This window comes from Meleagris gallopavo, chromosome 1 (genome assembly GCF_000146605.3).
Source record: "Meleagris gallopavo isolate NT-WF06-2002-E0010 breed Aviagen turkey brand Nicholas breeding stock chromosome 1, Turkey_5.1, whole genome shotgun sequence".
Lineage (NCBI taxonomy): Eukaryota > Metazoa > Chordata > Aves > Galliformes > Phasianidae > Meleagris > Meleagris gallopavo.
Genome location: NC_015011.2, coordinates 26359066 through 26382089, shown reverse-complemented (window position 1 = coordinate 26382089; position 23024 = coordinate 26359066). Strand labels below are relative to the sequence as shown.

General features: G+C 38.4%; 1 protein-coding gene and 1 long non-coding RNA gene across 2 annotated transcripts in view; one reads left to right on the top strand and one right to left on the bottom strand.

The window, feature by feature from the left end:
- The window catches only part of DOCK4 (dedicator of cytokinesis 4), a 176247-nt gene extending 160836 nt beyond the window's left edge, over positions 1-15411 (bottom strand). Inside the window, 1 exon segment of the mRNA XM_031552130.1 lies at positions 15374-15411. Coding sequence (XP_031407990.1) covers positions 15374-15411 — 38 coding nt within the window.
- Positions 15412-15924: 513 nt separating this feature from the next.
- Positions 15925-22094, top strand: LOC116216935. The gene is made up of 3 exons (XR_004160718.1): positions 15925-16604; positions 17212-17303; positions 21903-22094. It is a non-coding gene; the product is annotated as an uncharacterized LOC116216935 (long non-coding RNA).
- The last annotated feature ends 930 nt before the right edge of the window (positions 22095-23024 follow it).

The window sequence follows — 23024 nt, the reverse complement described above, 5'->3', positions numbered from 1 at the left end:
AAAAAAAGCTTAATTTGGATGGTATGCCAATTTTGAAAGGTTGTGTGAAATTTGTTTCATTAATAACTGTAAGTAATGGCAACTGGACAAATCTCCCACTGCACAGATGGAAACAAAAGCTACTAAAAACCAACATTATCTTCCCTCAAGCTCTATGAGGCATTACTTTTTTATAATTTAATATCACAAAAATAAATTACTTCAGCTGTAAAATCAGCAGGAAGTTTTAAAAGTCCTTCACATGCTGTGATAGAAGGATTTAAGAGCATAAATCTTGTCCTCGGGTGTACGCACAAGTTCTACTTGAGTTTGCTGAAACAGCACACATGCCTATTTCCTAAGATGTTTCAATTCTCTGAAGCACTGTCAGTGCTTGGCAATATGTAAGGCTAAGCTAAACACTCCATGTAAATTCTGAAGACAAAATACTTCCTTCACTTCTAAAACAAAGTACATTTTTGTCAAATCCTTTCCAGAATTTGCCAGACATTACTGAATCACCCCTGCCAGGGGTCTTTATTCGCCCCTTTGGAAAAACCCTTTGAGATAACACACCTGGTCAGCCCTAAAGAGTCTGATATGTGAGCAGAACTTGCAGCAACGAGACTTCCTTTTTTTGAGGCATGTGTACTGAATGATCCGCATTCAGTTTAGTGCTACTCCTACTCTCCAAATTTTTCCATAAAAACAGAGTACCCAAAGATATGCATACTGAAATAGAAAGAGCTGCTCTGGGTCACAGAATCAAAGAATCGTGGGGTTTGGAAGGGATCTCTGGAGATCACTGAGTCCAACCCCCTGCTAAAGCAGGTTCTCTATAGTAGGTTGCACAGGAAAATATCCAAGCGGATTTTGTGTATCTCTAGAGAAGGAGACTTAGCAACACCCCCTGGGCAGCCTGGTCGTTGCTCTGTCATCCTCACAGTAAACAAGTTCTTCCTCATATTCAGACAGAACTCCCTGTGTTCCAGTTTGTGCCCCTTGTTCACACTTTGGAAACCACCAAAAAAAGCCTGGGCCCATCCATTTCACATTAGCTCCCTAGATACACAGGCATAATATCTGTCATGAAATAAAAATCTTACAGATTGAGACTGGAATATCTTAACTCTGTGATGGGCAGCCTAGGATATGCAAATAGACAGGAAAATTATGATGCTGCCTATCTATTCACTGTCCTTCCCCATAAGCAGCAGGAGGGCACAGAGAAAGAAATAATGCAGCTTGTAGTAGAGGATAGCCATCTATGCAAGCAATCCAAGTTATCTTCACCACACTGTTGGTGCCTATCGTCAGATGCTGGACTACTTCGTGAAAAGAGCAACCCCACTCAGGCAGAAAGATTCCACAGAAAAATTCAGGGATTGGACAGCTTCTTTTCAGCTAGCATCTTTTTCAAAATTATATACAATGCCTTAGAGTGTCAACAGGCAAAGCAAAAATTAAGAAGGTAAGTTTATTCCCGTTATGACAAAAAGATACTATCCAAGTGTCCTCCACCCCAATCAAGTACCTAATTTTTCAGGCTTTTTTAACAGTTGCAAGAAAGTCCCATTGAAAATGTTTGTCTAAGAATTAAGAACTAAGAATTTCCCAATTAATTCTTAGACAAAAATCTAAGAGCAGAAACAGCTTACTAAAATATGAATAGATGTGTTTTAAAAAGCTGATTATGAATGAAACACGTACGAATTCCCCTATGGCACTGGAATGCCTGGTGCAAACGAAATAAAAATTAAAGAATTTGCAGAACTAGTATGCTAACAAAATCTATGTCTTATTATAGTTGTGAGATGTCTTATTTTTAAATTCCGTGAAAGAATGACATCAATTTTCTCCTTAAGAGTCAATATCTCTTGTCACATTGTTACGATACAACTTTGCTCTGACATCCAGTTTTTATGACTTAGTTACTAGATCAGATAAAGAGTTTTTTTCTTTTTTTTTTCTTCTCTTTTTGAATAGAGATTAGGGAAAAAAAAAGAAAAGAAAAAAAGCCCTTCTAGGACAAAGAAAAAAAGATTGAAATCTGACATACAGTAGAAAATAGCCAGAACTCATAAGTCATTTTAGAGCACATATGGAAGACAAAATTAGATCTTGAAATATCCACTAGAAGGCTAGCCTGCAGAGTATCAGGACAAGGAAAGAAAGAAAGAAATGAGGGCATCACCTGCACCACGAAGCCTGCACATTCACTACAGGTTTCTGGCAGGAGTCTAACAGAGGTCAAGCTCAAAACAGACAGATTTGTCTTTAGCAACGCCACTCAAACAAATGAGAAGTGCACGGCAGAGCAGCAAAGTAAAGCTCAGAAACCCACAGATGAATTACTGTGCATAGAGCAAGCAACTCCGCACAGAAAGGATTCCTTGGCTAACTTTCTACTAATCGTGTCCAGAACTGAGACCAAGACAGGAGGCAGCTATTCATGCCTTGTATCTGTGGTGTATATACACATGTAGAATACAGGAAAGAAAATAATGAAGTTGTGGAAAGAGGTGGCTTCAGTCCTCTTAGAGAAGACCCCAGGGTTCAGCAGCTTGGTTGGGACTCAGGGTGATTAGCAAAGCTGTGATATGATTTTGATGTGACAAATTTCTTGCCCTTTTCCTCCAATGGACACACCGTTCCGCAATGAGAAGCTGTGGATCAGAAGCATGTGCACCCAAACACATTAATGTCATTATAGGACCAGAAGGTCTTACAGTTTGCTATTTGCATTTCAAGCGCAGCACAGTGATCAGTGTTCCCTTCAGTCACCCCTCAGCCCTCAGAGAAAGAGAAGAGTGAACCTCTAGAATAAAAAAACTTAGTGGGAGGATACATTCTTTGCCAACAACACAACACCCAACTTGGCACTGTTAAATATATTCATGCTGCCAAAGGGTACTCAGAGGATGGGAAAACAAGATAACAACCAAAACTCGGTTCACATAGGAGGTGAAACAGTGGTGGGATTTATAATGACATGCAATATTAAAGCAGCTCCAGGGTCAACATTTCTCTGGTACTGCAAATATATTGAAACCCAAATTAAGAAACAACTCACTTGAGAGCATGGAAAGGGAACAGGTCATCTCATACAGGTTCTTTCTTTGGGATTAAGTTACTTGTCTGTGACTAACTGCTCAAAATAATAAAAAATGCTAATATTTCTTCTATTAAAAAAAACACAACAGAAAGGCAGTTCAATCAGAAATGTGATTAGAGATATCACAAGACATCCTTTTGATGAGTTTCACTTTTTCACTATAAGGACCTGTGTGAGCAGGTGGGAAGAGGTTTCTAACTCTTACATACACATCAGAGCACTGCTCCAATTAGGAAAAAGAGGAAAGAGGAGGAATAATCTGATGGAGCTTTTTTTCCACTTCTCAAAATAATTTTGTCTTTTCTCTCTGTCATTATCCAAATTACTGCCTATCCATGCTGCCTGTTGGGGAGCTTTACACATGCAGGTCTCCAGCTTACAAACAGATCAATCCACACCCAAGATCTTTATGCCTAAACACAGTTCTTTTGTGCAGGAATCTCCTGCCCTCCTGCAGCTGTATAGCATTGCTGTTCTGACATACAGAGCTCAACAGCAGGAAGGAAGGCATGGGCATGCTGCAGCTCCTGAGCCACGCAGGCACAGCCCAAACTTTATGGCACCAGGAGCAGCAGAGGGGACATCCCAGCAACCACCAGGCTGGGCACACGGACCTCAACAGCACACTGGGATTTCAGATGACAAAAATCAGTCCTTCAATTGAAGAAAGTGGGGAGAAGGAGAGAGGGATAGTGTAAATTGCTTTAATAATTACTCAGCCACACTGCACGTACTCCATGGGGAATAAAAGCTAGACTCTAGCTCAATGCCCTAAGCCTGATGTCCCAGCTATTAGAGCACATACGAACCACAGAAATGTAATAACTGATGTGAAGGTTGGGAGCACAGTGTCAGAGGAACTGGTTGTGACAGGGAGCAAGGTGAGGTGATAGAAATGGCATCGATTGCCTGGTAGCAGGGCTGGGTAGCCCATTTCAAAGCTTTGCTCGAGGATACATTCTTAAAATTTTTATGCCTGAAATAACTGGAGACCTGCATATAAGAACTAATGAGGCACACACTGTTGTTCCTTTCCTCCTAGTAGATGACCAGAAGCTATTATTGATTCCAGATATTATCTGCTATAATTGAAATCAGGTCCCCTCTGTGGCAAAAGCAATTTTTAAGCTTTTTGTTCTGGCCTTTAAGTGCCATTCTTTCACCAAATGGAAAGTTTCAGGTAAATCATCTCAAGGGGGTTAAAAAAATAAAAATAAAAATAAACAGAAAAGCTGTATAGAAATATATTGAGGAGCTTTTAGCATTAAAAACACAGCTGAGAGTTCACTTGAGATAATAATTTTCTGCTGTCTATTTCAATTATGAAAGAAAGTTAAGCTTTTTTCAATGCAATTCCTTTAGCTGATCAGTAATGATAGATACATGTGCATGGGTAGCAAATTATTACAACAGACATCTAGCAATTTAAGAAGTTGCAGAAAATTCAACATTAGAGAGAGCACATCATCAAAAAGAGACATTTCTAACAAAAAGAATCAAAAGATCAGATGAACAACTCCATTCGGGAATCTGTCGAAGTCCTCCTGGATGCCATTGACCACTGACCACCAGCAAGTACTGCAAGCATCCAGCAGCACAGCTCTCAGCATTTTGTGGCACTCAGATCTCCTGAGCCAGACGTGGTAATTGTGTGTTCAGCTGCTATTAACGAATGTGTGTAACCAGGCTTTGAATGCCTTGCATTGGCGATGCCCACAAATTCCTCTGACAGTGAGCTTTCCAACTTAAATATGCTTCAGAAAAACAAACAAACCAACAACATAACACAACAAAATATCTTTCTTTTATTTTATACCTGATGCTTAAAATTTTGTTTCGTACCACTCTGTTCTTATGGGAAAGTTTGAATAAGTATTCTCTAGTCACCCTCTCTGCACCTTTCTCCAAAGCTTTCCTTAGCTGTACCTTTTCCAGGATGAAGTTTTTTCTCCTCAAGAGAAGCTGATATCTAAACAGGCAGAATTTTTACAAACAGAAACACACACAGGAGGACAGTTTTGCTGATGCAGAACATAGAAGGCTACCACAAGCACTCATCATTGCCTATGTATGAATTGATCTGGATGGAGTGCCACAGAAGCACTGCTACATGCTTGTGCTTCTAATACAGGGGTTAATTCAGGCATCTGTTCAGTAATGCATTCTGCTGCCTACAGACACCCTAGGAGGCTTGCTGCTAACTAAAAACAAGCTAATGAAGACAATGACAGAAAAGCAGTGGAAAGGGGGGGGAATTAAAAAAAAAAAAAAAATCAATCTAATCTCCCCTCGATAAAGACAGTACATATGAGTGTTAGCCTCAGTACAGAAGTGATCCTTAAATCTCCCACAGGACACTGAGGACAAGGATCCCCAGATTTATACTGAAGCGAAAGGATGTGAGCTCTCTCCCCTCCCTATATATGTACATCACAACTAGAAGAATCAAATACACAGCTCAGAGGATGACAGCCCAAGACTCCTGAGACACGTGCAAACATTTCAAGTGCAGCACTGACCCGTTCTTAAAGAGACAGGTTGCTGTGTGGCATATTTCTAACAGCTATTTACGCAAATACTTCAAGGCACTTCAAAAATCATCAGAAATGTTTGTATCAAAGTCCAAGCTTTGAAAATGTAGAATCATGAACCTTTCCATCTGTTTGTTCTTCGCTTGTCCAAAATTCAAATACAAACCATCCCAAATGCCTCCGCTAACAGCACTACCTACTTATATGGATAAGGTAGATACTATGTCTGAAATGTACAGAGAACAGTGAGCTGCAGCAGAAAGCACACCATCCTGTTCTGATCTCATCATTTGAATTCAGCAAGGTAATCACTTTCAAATCCCCGATGACTACGCTGCCAAAAAACATAGGAGTATTCTAATACAGATAAACAGTTTAGTGTGCCTGTCTGAACCTTTGTCAAGCTCTTTTCATTCTGCAGCTCAGCTTCAGGAACAGCCTTATCATCTGTTTGGTAACAATTCCCCCAACATTTGCAAAAACCTTCGTACTCCATCTCCCTTGGGTACCCTAGTTATCAAACACTGTACCTTGGAAAAAGTGTTAGAAGTAACAAGTGATGGCTACCTGGTGCATCAATCAGCTGCCATTAAGAATGGCTACACATATAAACGCACCTGGGATAATTCAAGATGTACCACTAGGTCCCTATCCTTGCATGAGATTTCAATAATTGTTTTTTCTCCTCCAGTCAGAGAGTTAAGCATTTCTTTAAATACTGCCTCTCATTATGTCTACAAATTGCTAAGAGCTATTTCTTGGCTCGCATTAGTTCTGGAAAAGGTAATTTAAAAGTAAAAAGAAAATAAAAGCTGGGTTTTACACATCTAGAAAACAAATCTAGTGTACATTTAATAAATGACAATGCTCCTGAATAGATGAATAGATTACACAACCCCCACTGACAATTTGCTGAAGAATTTCTTTCTCTTCAGATAAGGAATTTCAGTATAAAAGCTGTCTGAGGTATCACAGTAGAAAGCAAGGTAAACTCAGTACCATCAAGTGTAGATTTCATGCTTTCAATCATTGTAATAAGGGAGCTAAGCTACACACCAGCTGGACTCACAATTCTCTAATGTAGAGCTACGGATGCGGTATTGATAAACCAAGACTGCCATCATGAACAAGAAGTGTGAATAAGGTGACATTTTCCTACATTATTCAGAAACAGCAACAACTTAAAAATCCAGGTGCTACAAAGGAGAATGTGTAGAAAAAGTAGATTATGTTAAGATTACATTATCCATGAGAACAACCTTCTACAGGTAAAAATAATAGTTACTGTGATTTTTATTATGACTAAGTATTTCTGAAGTAGTAAGCCTTTCAAGTGACTATCTTTAAACTTTGTTAATTGCCTTGATTTTTAATAGCATGGTCAAGCAGAAGAGTTACTGCAACTTTAACTCAAAAAAAAGTTTTTGGGTTTTGTCTACAGCTTTTGGGGAACCAAGATTTCTGATTAAAATCAAATAAGCTACCAAATTTATTTATTATTTTTTATTTTTTCATCTTCCTGCCAGCATCAGATTTGGAAAAGATGGGAGAATGATGTATGACAGCATAAGCCCAAGTGCATTTGAGGTCCTGTCACAACAGGTTTCATTGTGACTCTTCAGTGTATTTGCAGCCTCATTAAAGCAATGATGGTGCTCACAAAAGCCTCTAAGAATTTGAATTCATAGGATTTGAAGTTGGACATAATTTTCAATTCAGATCCATGGTGATATTCTTGCATATCCACACACAGACAGCAGAAATGGAATGGGAAAACTGGAAGTTTCACACAATTATAGACACAGGAAATATTTTCCATGAAACTTTTTTTTAAAAAAAAAACACAAATATGTGTTTATTTTAAAGAACATCTTGAATAGCTGAGAGCATCTTTACAATTTTGTGCTGATTTAATGCAACAGCACTGAGTCCCTTCCCATTCTCCTGCTCTCCCCCAAAGAACATTATATCCCAACATGCTATATGAATTTGGAGTCTGTAATTTCACATCCTTTAATAAACTGCATGTACCACCATACAAACACAAGCTCAGAAGAGCTGTAGTCTCGTGAACCGCAAAGAAAAACAAGACCACTGAGCAAGCTGCAACATCACTCCTCAACTTTCAGGGGGAACACAGTTAGATATCACTACAGCAGCTGAGAAACCCCATCTGTTGGGTACAGAAGGGTCTGGCAAATTAGATCGTTTTCTCCTTAACATTTCACTGTTTTCTCCTATTGAAATAAGAAGTAACATTCAAGGAAGCTAAGAAAAACAGAACTTAAGGTTTCTTCACTAATAAGAAAAAGAGATAGACCATCCATCTTCCTCTGTAAAGTTTATTTTACAACAGACAGGTCCATCAAATGAAATGATAGATGACATACTGTCCTGTTTTCTTTTATTTCCTTCATAAGAGCAGGGCTTAACTCTGTACTTGACCTACCATCAGTGAAAGAAAACAAAAATAAAATCAATGTTTCATAGAAATTTTAACACCAATTTTTCTCAGCTTGTCTGGTATCATTACATTGCCTAATAGCTTTTGTCTCTTAGTAATCTGTATTTCTCTGGCATTCAAACATTTCATTATACATTTATTGTAAATAATGCCATTCTATCAGTAAGAATTCTGTTAACTTTGACTTTAACCTATCTTTATTGTTCTCTCTGCCATTTTATAACTCAAGGATTTATTCTGCCTTCGTAAGCTCTGAATCTTATGCATCCTAAGTAGCAAAATGATTATCTATTAAATGCCAAACTTTGCTGTACATCACAAAAATCAGTATGGACCTAATCATGAGCTGCCATATCCTTAGTAATGAAACAAACAAACAACAACAGAAAAAAAAAAGAAAAAGAAAAAAACATGCAACAAGCATACTGTTTAATTTATTTAGCCTTAAAAATAAACCGTAACTGTGAGCTGCTATGGCCTGCCATACAGGTCAGCTAATTATCCATAGACATGACATAATTCATAGGTTTGACAGTTTGCCAGGAATGGAATTAAATGCAACTAAGGAAAAGGATGATTACAAATCACTTACAAGTACTCTGGTGCATAGTTGTTGGTTGTTTTTTCTTTTAATCTTAAATGAAGCAGAACTTTTTTGATCTCATATAATTAAGAAATGTTTCAAATATACTGGAAATACTATCATGACTGTTGAAGCAAAACTTTCTCCTGTGCAAATCCTCAGAGACTGCTGAACTGAAGTTTAAACATGCCACTCTGGTTTTAAGCAGGTTTATTAGGTTTAATGGTCGGAAACAGCCATTTCCCTTTTCAGCCTGATTTCAGTAGTTGAGCCAGCAGAAATCTGTGTAGTTAGCCCTGCTGAGTTTCCTCACTAATCCATAATCTCCATGAAGTTAAAACTTGTGGATATTTAATGTAATCCCACAAGTATACCCAAAAAGAAATGTAACAAATGCACACACTTACTATTCTTATAATCAAAATTCTGGAAAGAAGTTCTACTTGGATGCGTCCATTTTCACAGTATTTCTGCAGACTTATGGTGTGTTTTCAGAAGGATCCTCTTGAAAAATTACGTCCTACCTGTGCTACTGATGCTTGCTTAGGAGCTGCGCCTATTATTCCAAACTCAAGAGTGAGGATAGTTTAAATTCAGTTGGCTGTTTACAAAGGCACACAAAAGGATCCAAAAAAATGTATCTAATATTCTGCTGGTTAGGATAATGAAGATTGCTGAGCAGGGATTGATGTCTGTTTGATGTGATGGGTGGGAAGGAGGTTGTCAGAGAAAGCAAACTGCTCTCTTCAGATGTTTATATTACTATACATTGCTGCATCTGAGCATTTATCTTTTTATGTACAAATCAAGATAATTATTTTGTTTTTCAACACTGTTTAACATATCAGGAGGGTCACTAAAGATAATAGCCATTCTAATAGCTCTCTCATTAACCCCTCCTCCCAAGAGGGCCTTGGGCATGTTTGGGACACCATGGGTCTAAGAAAGCACAGAAATATTTCTCAGAAATCAGTACTGAGAGACTCTCATTATCTTCCATACCATTAAATACTTGCTGAAGGAATGAGTTGAAGTCTTGAGAGGCAGCTAGGTGGTACCTGGCAAACTGGATACAGTAGACTTTGTTCTTTTATTATTAGTATGGAGTTTTCCCATCTTTCTCCAGATGAACAAATCTGCATTACTGTTTTCTAAAGCTGTTTAAAAACAACACAAGTAGCAAAGGCTCTACTTGATAAACAGAACAAATTAGCAGCCACAGGTAAAAATACTCATGCCAGCCCAGCACCAGCCAGCAGGTTGCTAACAATACTGAAAAAAGCAAACTCAAAACAGATTTTCAATCAATCGATCGATCCACTGTCCACCACGTTAAGACACATCATGCACTTGCTTTACACCAACCCAAGGCCCAAAACTCAAACACTTGCCGGAAAAGCAGCTGCCAAACTTCATCTGAAAGGGACATGGGTGAGGTAAAGAATGAGGAGAAATGAAAGCTAAGCAAAATCAGCAATGCAGACCAAAGTAAAGCCTCCTGAGATACCCAGAGAGGGACAGCAAACACAGGAGCACCGAGTTCCATAATTCATCAAGAAGGCCATCACTTAATGTACACGGGCAGCTGATATAACTATTACACTAATTTAAAATCACTCATTTTTTGGAAGATTGATTTTCTCTCCTACAATTCATAGCCCCCTGGGGATCCAGGCTGAACAGTGGCCCCACGGGATTTGAGGTAAGGAGAAGAAAAAGTTGCACTTTCTTCCCATACTTAAAAAAACTTCTGAAATGAGAACATGGAACTCAAGTTGAAAACAGATTCTAGAAATAAGTAAAACACTGTAAAGTAACTGAGAATTTTCCAAGTGATAAACCACGGTGATCATACCTCTAGTTGTTATGCATGTGATTAAAGAAATTATTTGGTCAGATAATGGAGTGTGAACTTTTTCATTGCACAAACCACTCTGTTGTTTGAGTGTGTACATTAATTCAGAAACTAATTGGCAAGAATAAATCACCCAGTCTTTACTACTGTTAGTTATAAAACCCAAAACAAGATTTCATATATGACTGTGTCATAAAATGTTTTATCTGTGACGTGTAGTTAAAACAAAAAATTGTACTGTTCACATAAGAACTAAGGACAGATTGTTGCAAATTTCACAGAGAATTCTGTATGTTTTCCACTCTACTATAAACACTTTAACATCTCTGAAAACACATTTATTCCTTAAATAAATGCTCAAAGAATCCTTTACCATAAGCAGATATCCATTTTTTCTAATCTTCATCTAGAAAGTACTCTATGGGGCATGTCCAACCTGTCCAGGACCCGGAACAGGTCATTAGGAGCTGTGTGACCCCAGAAGCTTCCACGCTGTACCTGTTCTACATCATTATCTGCAAATCATTTCCTAGCACATCATAGCAAGAGGGATGTTTATAATCACCAACTAAGCCGCATTTGTACAGTGCCACAGGAAGAAAGCAGTTCTGCCCAAGGGTAATGACAATGCAGGAATTTACCAGGCAAGAAAAGTGAAAAGAACAGAGTTCCTGCCAATCTAACCTAAGAAAAAATTACCTTCCACGTTAACCTTAGAAGTATAACTAAGATATATCAGGCAGTCAACTCAGAGATTTCACCTGGATGAAGAGGATCACCTCTACCCCACATCCTACCCCTTATCTACCTCAAGGATCAGTGCTTCAAAGGCTGTAGCTGTCAACATGACAAAGACAAGTAAACAAAAACCCTTCAATTAAGATACAAACAAAACTCTGCTTAATCAGGGTCAACTTGCAGCGAGTAGCAATTGAAAATCTATTCATTACATATTCAAAGCTTACAAAGCTCCAAAGTTTTCAGAAAACTAACTGCTGCAGTACTCAGAAGTTCTGCTTCATCAAATCCACAGTGAGCCCACAACTGGCCACCCTGCAAAATTCAGTTCTCCATTTTTTGAATAAGCGGAAAAACCAGAACAGATTCTGGTTAAAGAAAGACAGAAAAGGACACAGGAGGCACGCATCATCTTTGTGAACTGAGCCTGGAAGAGAGAACTGTCTGGCAAGATACTAGTGGGCACACAAACCACAAAGGACACAGGAAAACAAACGTGTACTTCCTATTTCTTATAGCATAATACCTTAACTCAATGAACGGTCCAGCAGTAGGTTTGAAATGAAACAAGTAATATTTTCACACAGGCACAATCAAGCTGCAGAACATCACCATCAAGGTCAACAATAAAGGGAGTTTAAAAAGGGGTTATCAATACAGGAGGACTTGACTACGACAGTCCTAATTCAACCTTTGGTTTTGGAAGCCTCTAACAAGTACGGTTAAATTTGCATTTCCCTTATCTCTCATGCTTCTTCCCAGTAGAAAATTAACAGACAGATGTCTGCAGCTTGATGCACCTTGCTGCCTGTATACGCTATTCTGTAATAGCAGTATCTTCTGGTGCCAAATTCACACACAGTAGCACTATATGGATGTTGAAGTTAGTAAATTAGATGATTAGTAGACTGATGTTTCTGAAATTGAGAGAAACAAGCAAAAGAACTGATGAACCATGCGGCAATTCTATTACGAGTTCTCTTTTATAACAGAAGGTTCCCAAAACCACTGAAAAGAATGAGTTGCTAAGAGCCAAGCCAAATGCTGAATCTGACGATGAATAAGCACAAGCATATTTTTAAAAACAAAAATAATTTTCTCTTAGACTTATCTGATTTTAAAACAGCTTTAGTACTTCTGCATTACTCCTTCTCCTCTCTCAGAAAAATCGTACATCTCCAACCCCTGAATTCAACTAGTTCAGATATCAACTGAAAAATAGAACCACTGGAAACACTGTGCATGAATAACCACTGTTTTAGACTCAGTTAAGCAGCAGATTTTGATCCATATCATAAGCCTCAACACTACTTAAAAATGCGTGTGTAAATCATCACGTCTAATCTGTGATGGGTTCCATTCTTCCTAACAAGGAATTGGAGAGAACAAATTATTACTCCATGAAATATGATTTTGAAGTATTTGCAATCCAGCAAATGGTTAAATGTGTGGAGCAATAGGAAAGTAAGAGGCACACCAAGGCTTGTAGCACTGCTTCTAACTTTCATTAAAAATTTAAATGTAGTATATTCAATGCATTTGCCAAAAAATACGCAATTTATTAACTCTAAAATTACCATTCCAATTAAAAAGGTTTACTTTTCCACTCCAGTAGGATTATCTGAAAGGTCAGCCAACAATCTCTGCTTGGCTTGCACTGAAATTCATTAGCTCCAACCAGCAGCAGTGTTAACAGATATTGCTCGTTTGGTTACTTGTAGTGCCAGAAAGAGATACCATATGCGACCAGCCTAATCCTATCCAATCCTTGAAAGCCTGCATGTAAATAAAGCACTGAAGTGACTCAGAAAGGAAATCACGCATAAGCAAAATCAGAGAGGTTACATGTTTTGACTTAAGATTTGTTTTCTAAAATGCATGGAAATTAGATTATTTTATGCTCTCTGTCTCCAAAAGAATTGAAGGTGTCAAGCATGCTGAAACAGACTATTCTCATTCTGGTGGAATCTGCTGCCTTAATAGTTCAGCTGGGGTAGACACAAGATGAGAGAAACTGGACATTTTGATAGACAACTCCTTTCTAGCACTCACCTTTTCTGAATAAGAAGTTAATACCAAGATTAGGAAATCACAATTTTCATCTGCCCTGTTACTATTTCACTGTTTCAATTCCGTCCCCTCCCTTTTTAAGTACTGAAAAGATCACCAACCCTGGCCCATAAAAGAGATCAGTGAGAGAAGCAATAGATAGAATGGAATTAAACTGAAGAGATTTTAAACTTGTATCTTTATGAGAGCCCTGCAGAAACCACCAGAACACAGAAAGTGTCCACGTGGGACAAGTGTGTAGATCACCCTCTACTACACTGCAACGGTAAACTGATTAATGGACTTACTGCAATGTAGGGCAAGTACATGCAGAATCAAGACTAAAATATCACCTTAATGATTCCATCTTGCAACTTGCTTTGCCCAGGTAGGATTTTGAGTTATGAACATATTCCATCAGGACTAGGCATTTACATAAAATATTCAGGGTTGACCTGGTTTCATGAATATTAACCCTACTTAACATTTGTATGTTTGCGATGGGGAGGCAGAACAAGATGACAGGACAACAATATTCCAGGGCTCAGGGCCCCATCCAAACTGGCCTTGAATACCTCCAGGGATGGGGTATTCACAGCTTCTCTGGGCAGCTGCACCACTGCCTCCCTGGAAAGCTGCTTTCAAGTTTAGATTCTTCTCTTATTAAAACTAAACCAAACAAACAAATAAACAAACAAACCCCACTACCCTATTTTTTTGCCATTTATAACTTCAAAATAACTTCCTGTTTTTTCAACTAAAAATATGAATGCACAAACCTGGTAATTTATGCATTTCCAAAACATATGGTTCAAGTAAGGCCATTTAGCTTTTCACATATTTCTAGTATTACTGAGATGGGAAAAGTAAAGACACCACCAGAGTTTGTCATAGCTGTGGTGACAAAAAGAATACTCTGGCAATGACTTTAAATTTTGGCCAGTTTTGAATGTTTTTGGTTGGGTTCACCCTGGAATTCATGGAGTGAAGCTGACTTCCAGCACTGCAAAACTGCAGCTGCTACGTTTTGCCTGATACAAGTCAGAAATATAAACCCACCAAAACAAAGCAAAGCAAAGACAGCGACTCAGTAGAGCAAACTGAATCAAAGGCTTACTCAAAGGCTTACAATGAGATACTGTGCACTATTTCCACTAAGACAAAAGTGGTAAGGTAAACATAAGTGCTAAAACTACTGCAGCACAGAATTCACTGCAATTCTTAATCTCATCAGAAGACTCTTAAGTAGGTCACAGCAAGCTTAACAAAAATTGATAGAAAGCAAAGTAATAGTATGCAAATCACTTTCCTTGTAAAACTCGATACTTCTATTTTTTCCCTTGTGATTTTTGACCAAGACTCCTCTATAAAAGGATCCACTTTCCCTGGAAACAAAGGAATATTTTAACACTTTAAGCTGAGCATTTAATGATGAACTGTGTGCTTCTAGACCACTTCTAAATGGTCTGGAATTCCTTCAGCGTTTGTTTTGTCTTAAGTAGTGATTTACAACTGCTCAGTATTATCTAAAATGCTACGATTAGAAGGTATTAGAGACTGAATGCATTAGATATAAATCCCACTTCAAAACATACTTGGATTTATCAACTTTTTTTAAAAATGTACTCTCATAACTCAGGATTTCTGGAGAATAAAATTGAATTTTTGTGTAGAAAAATTTTTGACCAAATTTCAATTGAATTATACTTCTGCAAGGCAAAGGGGAAAAAACAGTTATTTCTTTGTGAGCAGCACTTGCAAGTAAAATTTATGTCACCTTCTTACTCTATTTTGATCTTCAGCACATACTAAAAATTATGTTTACTGGTAAAACAAATTAAAATCAAGCAAAGAACAAAAGAAGTTCAGCAAAATGGCTTCCTTACATTACAGACTGTAAGGTTTTTCTGTATAAAAGGTAACATTACAATAATGATTCTTAGTATGTGATAAGCTTAAAAAATAAGTTAAATAATTAAGTGAAATTGTCTCTTTCCTAAATTCAGTAAGTTAACAACTTGAACTTCAGGATGCTACAGCTTCAAAACTGTGTTTTTACTTTTTGGCTTTCCGGTTGTTCTTGTTTTCTGAGGGCATTCCAACACCTGTGGATAAAGTTCTTCATTATAATAGAAAGTCATAAGAAGTTCCCAAACCATTTTTAAATCCATATGGCATATTCTGATAGATAATAATGTATCACTGTGTATGTGGGTTTTGTTACTGGCTCGAAGTTTTAGATTTCACCCTGGGAATACAGCATTACATTCATGATATCAAAATTTAAAAGTAAGGCAGTACTGCATCAATGCTGCATTTCAATGCAGCATGTCAATCTTCTAGATTACTGCTTCCCAGGAAATAATCCAGCTCATTCCTGCCAAGCAGCTTTTGTTCCTTTTCTTTTTAAGCAAACAAGACAAACACAACCCACAATGAAAGAGATATTGCTTCTTTTATTTCTTTATACCTTTTTTAAAAACAGCATCTTCACACTTAGGCACTGTTCTCTCACTGAGCTTTTATTCAAATATATTGGAAGATATATTGGATATACACAGGATATAACAGTAACTAGGTGAATCTGCATATCTTAAATTTTATGCTCTGCTCTCTACATTGTGAAAACCACAATATTGGGCTGGCCTTTCATGCTGAGTTTTCAGATTGTCATATTCCAGATATTTGATTTGTTACTGAGGGAGCTGCATGTAAGGGAAGGCTTTTTCCAAACCAAGGTGTTCCACAGTAAGCATTTAAGAGTGTCAGAACAGAAATTCCTAATGCTGCTTAATGAGGTTTTAAACATTCAGTCAGGTGAGAGCACTAGTTTTGAGAATCTGTCAGTCCATGCCCACGACATTAATACCAGCTTAGTTGTACCACACATGCTTTCTCCATTGCTAACAGGTTGGTGATGTGTTAACCAAGTGGTGTTTGTGTGGGAGAAGGTGAATCAAGGATCATTAAACTGTCATGACATCTCTCTGTGGAAATCAGACCAAATTTATTGTAAAGGAAACAAACTGGGAAAAAAAAAAAAAAAAGAAAAAGACAGAACCATTTTTGGCCATTGCCAAATTCTTGAAATCTTGGTCTCGGGAGACAAAGAGGTTCAGGAGGGGCAGCAAAAGGAAGAATTGAGGAATGTAATGAAGTCACAATGAAGTCACAGAAAAGTTACACAGGGGACCAGGAGACTGGAGGCAATGTCAGTGATTCAAAGCTGATGCCATGGGAGAGTGGGGAAACATGGAAAGGAGCCGTGCAGAGCAGAGAGAACAAGGCAGGTAGGAAATGTAGGAATGTTTTGTCTGCTGAGCAGCAGAGCAATTAAGTGAAGAAAACTTTAGGAAACTTACGTATATTCTTAAATGTTTTAATACCTTAAGATCTCAAAATTAAAAAAAAAAATAAAATTTTAAAAAAAAAAGTTAATACCTTTTCATTTCCCTGGACAAATAAACATTCATTACCAGCTAGATCAGAACTGCATCTCTTCAGGACAGAGTTCAGAGGCAACAAGTGGTCCCACCAGAGCAGAGATGGCTCCAGGGCCTTGCTCTCCTGCAGGGACAGCACACAGGCTGTCCTCACAAGTCCATACAGCCAAAACACAAGATGAGGCTGCCATAACTTGAGAAATTGAAAAGCACGTTGAGATGATGCCCAGTAATGCTAACAGACCTAACTGCTCTCTCCCAGCTGGCTTTTGTTATTTACTGAAAGAGAAAGCCAACTGTTGTCCTAAAGGAAACTACAATGAACTTTAAATCTTGAAGGAAAGAAGAGGTGCTGAATAACATTGGTTTCTCCAACCTTTTCTTTACAGAAAATGAAACAGGAAGTAGTCATTTCTTCATTTTCTTTTAACAATATTGTCATTTGTCCTTAAAGGGCAGAAATGAAAGTGGAAGAGTCACTCCTTGTAAACCACTGAACAGCCACCAGACTGCTGTGACTTCTGGATTACATTCAACATTTCACAGGTGAATACCCTTCCTGACTAGCCATCAGCATCCTTTCCTATTTTGGAGTACTATTTTTGTCTCATTCAGGCACAGGCCAGTGAACGACAGCCAGCACTTCATATTTGACAGTTAAGGACATAGCATGAAGTGACTTGATGTAATTACTGTACACAAAAGCCTCAGCATTGTGATTTATCACACCAAAGCACTGCAATAAATAGGTGACGGTGAAACAGCACAACTGCCTGCAACTGCTGGTAGCACTTGAACTGGCCAGTTTACCAGTGTACAAAGCCAAAATTTCATAGGAAACAAACCAATAGCCTACAGCATCTGAATTTGCATAGACAGCTGAATTCAGAAGATTAATTAACATTCTGATGTGTCAGAGAAAGTTAAGTGTCAGGACAAGTGCCAGGCAGAAAAAAAATAGAAAGGTAATAACTAATGTTTCTAGAAAAAAACTAATTAGAAGCCAATTTATCATACTGCAACTATCAAGCAATTTAACATCCTCGGGGGGTTTCTGACAAGGGGAAGGGTAAAATTAAAGCAGTCTTCTGACAGAGATGTAGGGCAGCATTCTGGGTCAGTGTGCCAAGAGGAACGTGCTGCAGAGGCCAGCAGTAGTGGCTCTGCTGTCTCAGTGCTGCCCATGGGTGCTGCTATGGGCAAGAACCCCACCAGGAAGCAAGATCCAAAAGCAGCTCTTGCAGCACACTGACCTCGGCACAGAACAGTGCATCCCATCATCCAGCATTCTCTTAAGCTGACCACAAAGGCACTAGATTCCCCCATGGATTCTTTTTCCGAAACATGGCTGTTATTCAGCTGCTATTTTTAGAGGAAAAGTTATAGTCACTGAGATAATGTAATAAACACGGACTTCTATTCTTCAATGTGAGCCCACCACGATGACCCCTCTTGCTCTCATTCTCTGCAGCTACCAGCTCCTCTGTCCTGCTCATGGCTAACACTTGTAGTGGGACTTGGCATCCCCACTTCAGAACAGGCACTTCCAAAAGTAAGGCAGCTCAAGTGCTCCAGGAAGATAGCTGAGCTAAATGCACTCTTTTGTGCTTTGAGGACACAAGGAAAAAACCCCAATAGCCACCACCAACACAGCCATCACCCCCCACGAGATTTGCATTAGTATCTCAGTTCCAAAGGATGACAGCATGGTTCTTCAATTACCTCCCCCAAACCCTTTTCTAAGCATGTGTTAAGTAAGTTTGTCACATGTTACACTGTATTTTAAACTCAAGATGACTGAAGCAATTATGCTGCCATAAATGTAACTCTCAAAGCATGCTAGGCAATCCCAAAGTGGTTTTTTGTTTTTTGGTGGGTTTTTTTTTTTTTTTTCCAAACTAAAAAATTGCAATTTACCCTGGGGATCAGTCTAGACATGCCAGTGTAAATTACAAATATCTGCAGCCCCAAACAAACATTCTAGCAATGTCCAAACTCCCAATTACAAAATAATTAACTACTTCATTTGAGGAGACAACTATCAAATAGTGTCTAGAAAGGTAAGGTATTTTCTACTGAAACAACCTTCAGTTAAGACAAGCCTACAGGTACAGTCCTAACATCTAGAAGACATTAGCTGATAAACAAACACATTACATGCTATAGTTAGTTGTAGACTGAGGTGTAGCTGTTAAAGTTATAAACCACTTAACGCTCTTTGGAGCCAGGTTTAGCTGGATGAACAGAAAAATGGCTAATTCCTCACTACCTTACCCATGATATACAACGTTTCTCCACAGCATAACACAGGAACAACAAATTAAACCCGGGGAAAACTGAAAAGATTTTATTGTATCAGTGTTGTCAAATCTCAAAAACTTCCATCTACCCTGAGAAAGCAGGCACAAATGTGATGCCTGATAAGAAAACACCATCAAGAGATACTAAGAAGCATCACAGCTGATTAAAAACAGGCAATTATGATGTATCCTGCAAAGCACACTTCATTATCCATGCCACTCACTGCTGTAATAGCAAGACCTACACAAGCAGCACAAAAACCTATCTAACATACCTTCAGCAACCATCAAGAAATGGACACTGGGAAGTACAAAGCAGAGAAGCGGAAGATCACCCCGTGCAATTAGAAATAATAATTAACAAAGAAACAAAAGCAGACATTGATTGTTCAAAACCCCAAACTACAAGGAAGTACAAAGGGACTTTCTTCACTTCTAAAATTTTATGAAAGGCTTCTGCAAAGCAACAGTGAGGGTAAGCACATTAATTCAAGCTGCAGAAATGACTGCACACACAGAACAATCTGTTTTGAGACTGGAAGTACAGAACAGCGACTGCTTGTCTAAAGCCTGAACACAGAAGTAGCGACCTAGAACAAAATATTTCTCTTTTAAACAGCTTGTCTGTGATCTACTACTGAATCAAGTGAGACTTGAGTTGATCAGGACAGTGTTGCATGCGTGTTTTCTGCTCATCACTTTATCTTTCTGATGGCAAAATTTTCCTACTCCAGACGTTAATATATTTTACTTCTCAAGTCTGCTGGACCTTACTCCCTTCTGTCTGCACTTCCAACCATGTAACTTTTGGTGTGAAAATTGTGAGAAAAGGAACAAAAAATGTGTTCCATGTGCTAGGCATCAGTGAAACTGAAGATGGCTCATACTTCATCCAGCCTGGAAGCATTCAAGGCCAGGCTTCGAGCAACCTGGTCTAGAGGAAGGTGTTCCTGCCTATAGCAGGGGGTTGGAACTAGGTGATCTTAAAGTCCCTTCCAACCCAAACCCTTCTGTGGTTCTCTGATTCAAAGTCGCTCCACTCTGTGGCTGCTGAAATTCTGCTCAGAGTAAAGTACGAGTCCTGCTCCTCTCACCTCTGCATCAAATAACCACACAGCCAAAGGGGTTCATTTCCAGTGTGAGACATAAAGAGAACAAGGATGGAGGCAGCTTTGAAGGCCTGTCGTTTCTGAGCTCATAGAGTAAATACTGCAATATTCAATAAGAGCAGAAGAGTCCATTTTTGTTATCTCACAGATACTAGGTGTTTTAGGGCATAGGAAAGAAAACAGAGAAAAAGCCTCAGAGGTAGTAGCTACATAGTTCGTTGTTGGTTTTTTATTGTTTGTTTGCTGTTTTTTTTTTTCAAGCTACTTCCAGAATTGTCTCCAATCTTTTTTGTTTGTTTTCCTTCCTATTAGTAAACAAGACATCCAGATGCAATGAGATGAAAAATTAAGAAATGGTAGCATCTATGCAGTTTCCAATTGAGGATAACAAGCATTTTTTTAAACATTTGAGCTATCAGGTGGTATTTTCCCATGGATGAGGCAAGCATCTTCTCTCTTCAGAGAGAAACAGAAAAATTACACTTACAACAAGCTACTGGCAAGGCTAGGATCATGGTCAAAGTGAAATATTATCCACAATTATGGCTGCACAGCCTTCAGAAGCAGACAACTTGAAATGCTTCACAACCTAAATTTGATGGTGATCATCTGAATCTGAAAAGGAAAATAACTCCACTGTTTTTGGGATACAAATTCCCATTCAATTCTTCATTAGAAAGTTTCCCCCAATCACCCAGTGTTTTCAGCAATCCATTACTGGTTGGTTTATGTTCAGGGAAAAGGTATATGCACAGCATTTTTGATGCTTAACTTCTTGTTCCTTTTCCCTCAGCTAGAGAATTTAAGTTTCAATTCCAATTTCAGTGAGTTATGTAACTAAATTTTAACTGCCGCAGTGCATTTAATTTGCATATGCAAGATGACAAGAAAAATGTATGGTTACTTCCATTTTAATTAAGTTATACATCCTCTCAAAGAAGTATCTTCCTCTCTATTAAGTGTTATTACCCCAAAGATTGCAACTCTCATCCACTTTCTGTAGGTCACAGTAGCATCCTAACTAGGAATTCCTGGAAATGATCTCGTAGCAGGAAGGATCTTGAAAGCAGCTAATCTTTATGCTGATGGATTTGTAGGAACAAAAAAATAAAAACTTATGCTCATAGAGTGAGATTTATAATTTTCTAAACCATGAGGAGGACACATGTAACGACAGTAACAGTAACGACCGTTTACATGGTTAATAGTGATAGGACAAGGGGGAAAGGTTTTAAACTGAGACAGTGGAGGTTTAGGTTGGATATTAGGAAGTTTTTCACACAGAGGGTGGTGACACACTGGAACAGGTTGCCCAAGGAGGTTGTGGATGCCCCATCCCTGGAGGCATTCAAGGCCAGGATGGATGTGGCTCTGGACAGCCTGGTCTGGTGATTGGTGATCCTGCACATAGCAGGGGGGTTGAAACTCGATGATCATTGTGGTCCTTTTCAACCCAGGCCATTCTATGATTCTATGATTCTGTGACTGCAGGTTACTTAATATATTTGTCTTATATATATAATGATATATATATAATGATATATATATATATATATATAATAAATGATTCCTTGGTATATTAATCTGTATTATATCACCTCTGAGATGACTTGTTAAGAAACTTAAAATACTACTGAAATTTATCAAACCACTTGTTACACAAAACTAAAAGTCATTTCTAAAGGTGAATGACATTCTATTAACCAGTTTCCAATTATTATTTTTTTTTTTTCTAGATTTTTCAATAGTCTTTGGATTTTCAAATTAAACTGCATCAGCAAGCATTTTATCTACAGTACCATCAACACATTTGGGAAATGAAACTGCTGTTCAGTTCCCAATTAGTCCATGGCTCCTCTATTATTTCACGTCACACCAATAATAAATCTGCGAATAACCATTTTTGCTTTATTTCTGACACAGAATAAATTAGATTCACTAATCTTAGCTACTTCATTTTCAGCTGCAACATCAGTCGAACACTACTCTGGCTGAAGGCAAATCACTATTTCAGTGGATACATTTTTCACGTTTCTCCTATGCATTTTCAAAACAGCTGAAGAACAGTGTTTGCTTTGAATTCCTGCTTCAAGCAGGACATAATTTCACTAAACTGACAAAATCTGCTATTATTACTCTCCCAACCTCCAAATAAGATATCTAAGCCAGAAAAGCAAATTAATAAGTTGTGGTTTTCATTAATATAACTGGAGTAGTGCAAGTTAGTGTGCTCTCTGACAGATTTGGCTGGCCTGGGACACTGGTAGCACCTCGCTGTGTTTCTGTTAATGTGAGCAGCAGTGTGCCACAGCACGTGGGGCAACATTCACCTATTGTACAGTACTCTGTAGAGTATCATACTCTAACCTTCCTGGGTTAAAAAAAAGTTAATTACTTTGTAGCCTCTGATAGCATAGTCTTTCAAGAACATTTTTAACTCATATTATATTACACTTGCCTTAAACAGCTAAGAAAAACTGCAGAAAATAACCGTGCATATTCCTTTGCTTACCACCTGTACCAGGCTTTGTGCATCAAGGATGCAGTAGTTTCTTTAAATGCAATGCTACCAGTAACACATTCTTTGCCTTAGTTTTTTTAGTCTTCATCTTTACAAGCCTTGAACAAGAGATGCTTGGGGGCGATGGATATATCTAACTGGTGGCAGCAGGGAGATGTAGCAGGGCGGAGGTTACAATACAGATTATAGAGCAAGAGGGAAGAGATTACAAATGAGAAGAATGGAGGGAGAGAACACCAGGCAGATTCCTTTCTCCTCTTTTTGATGCCCCAGACTTTTTACATCTGGCTACTAAGTGAATATGAGGAAAAACTTTGCCCAGATGAGGCAGCCAAGG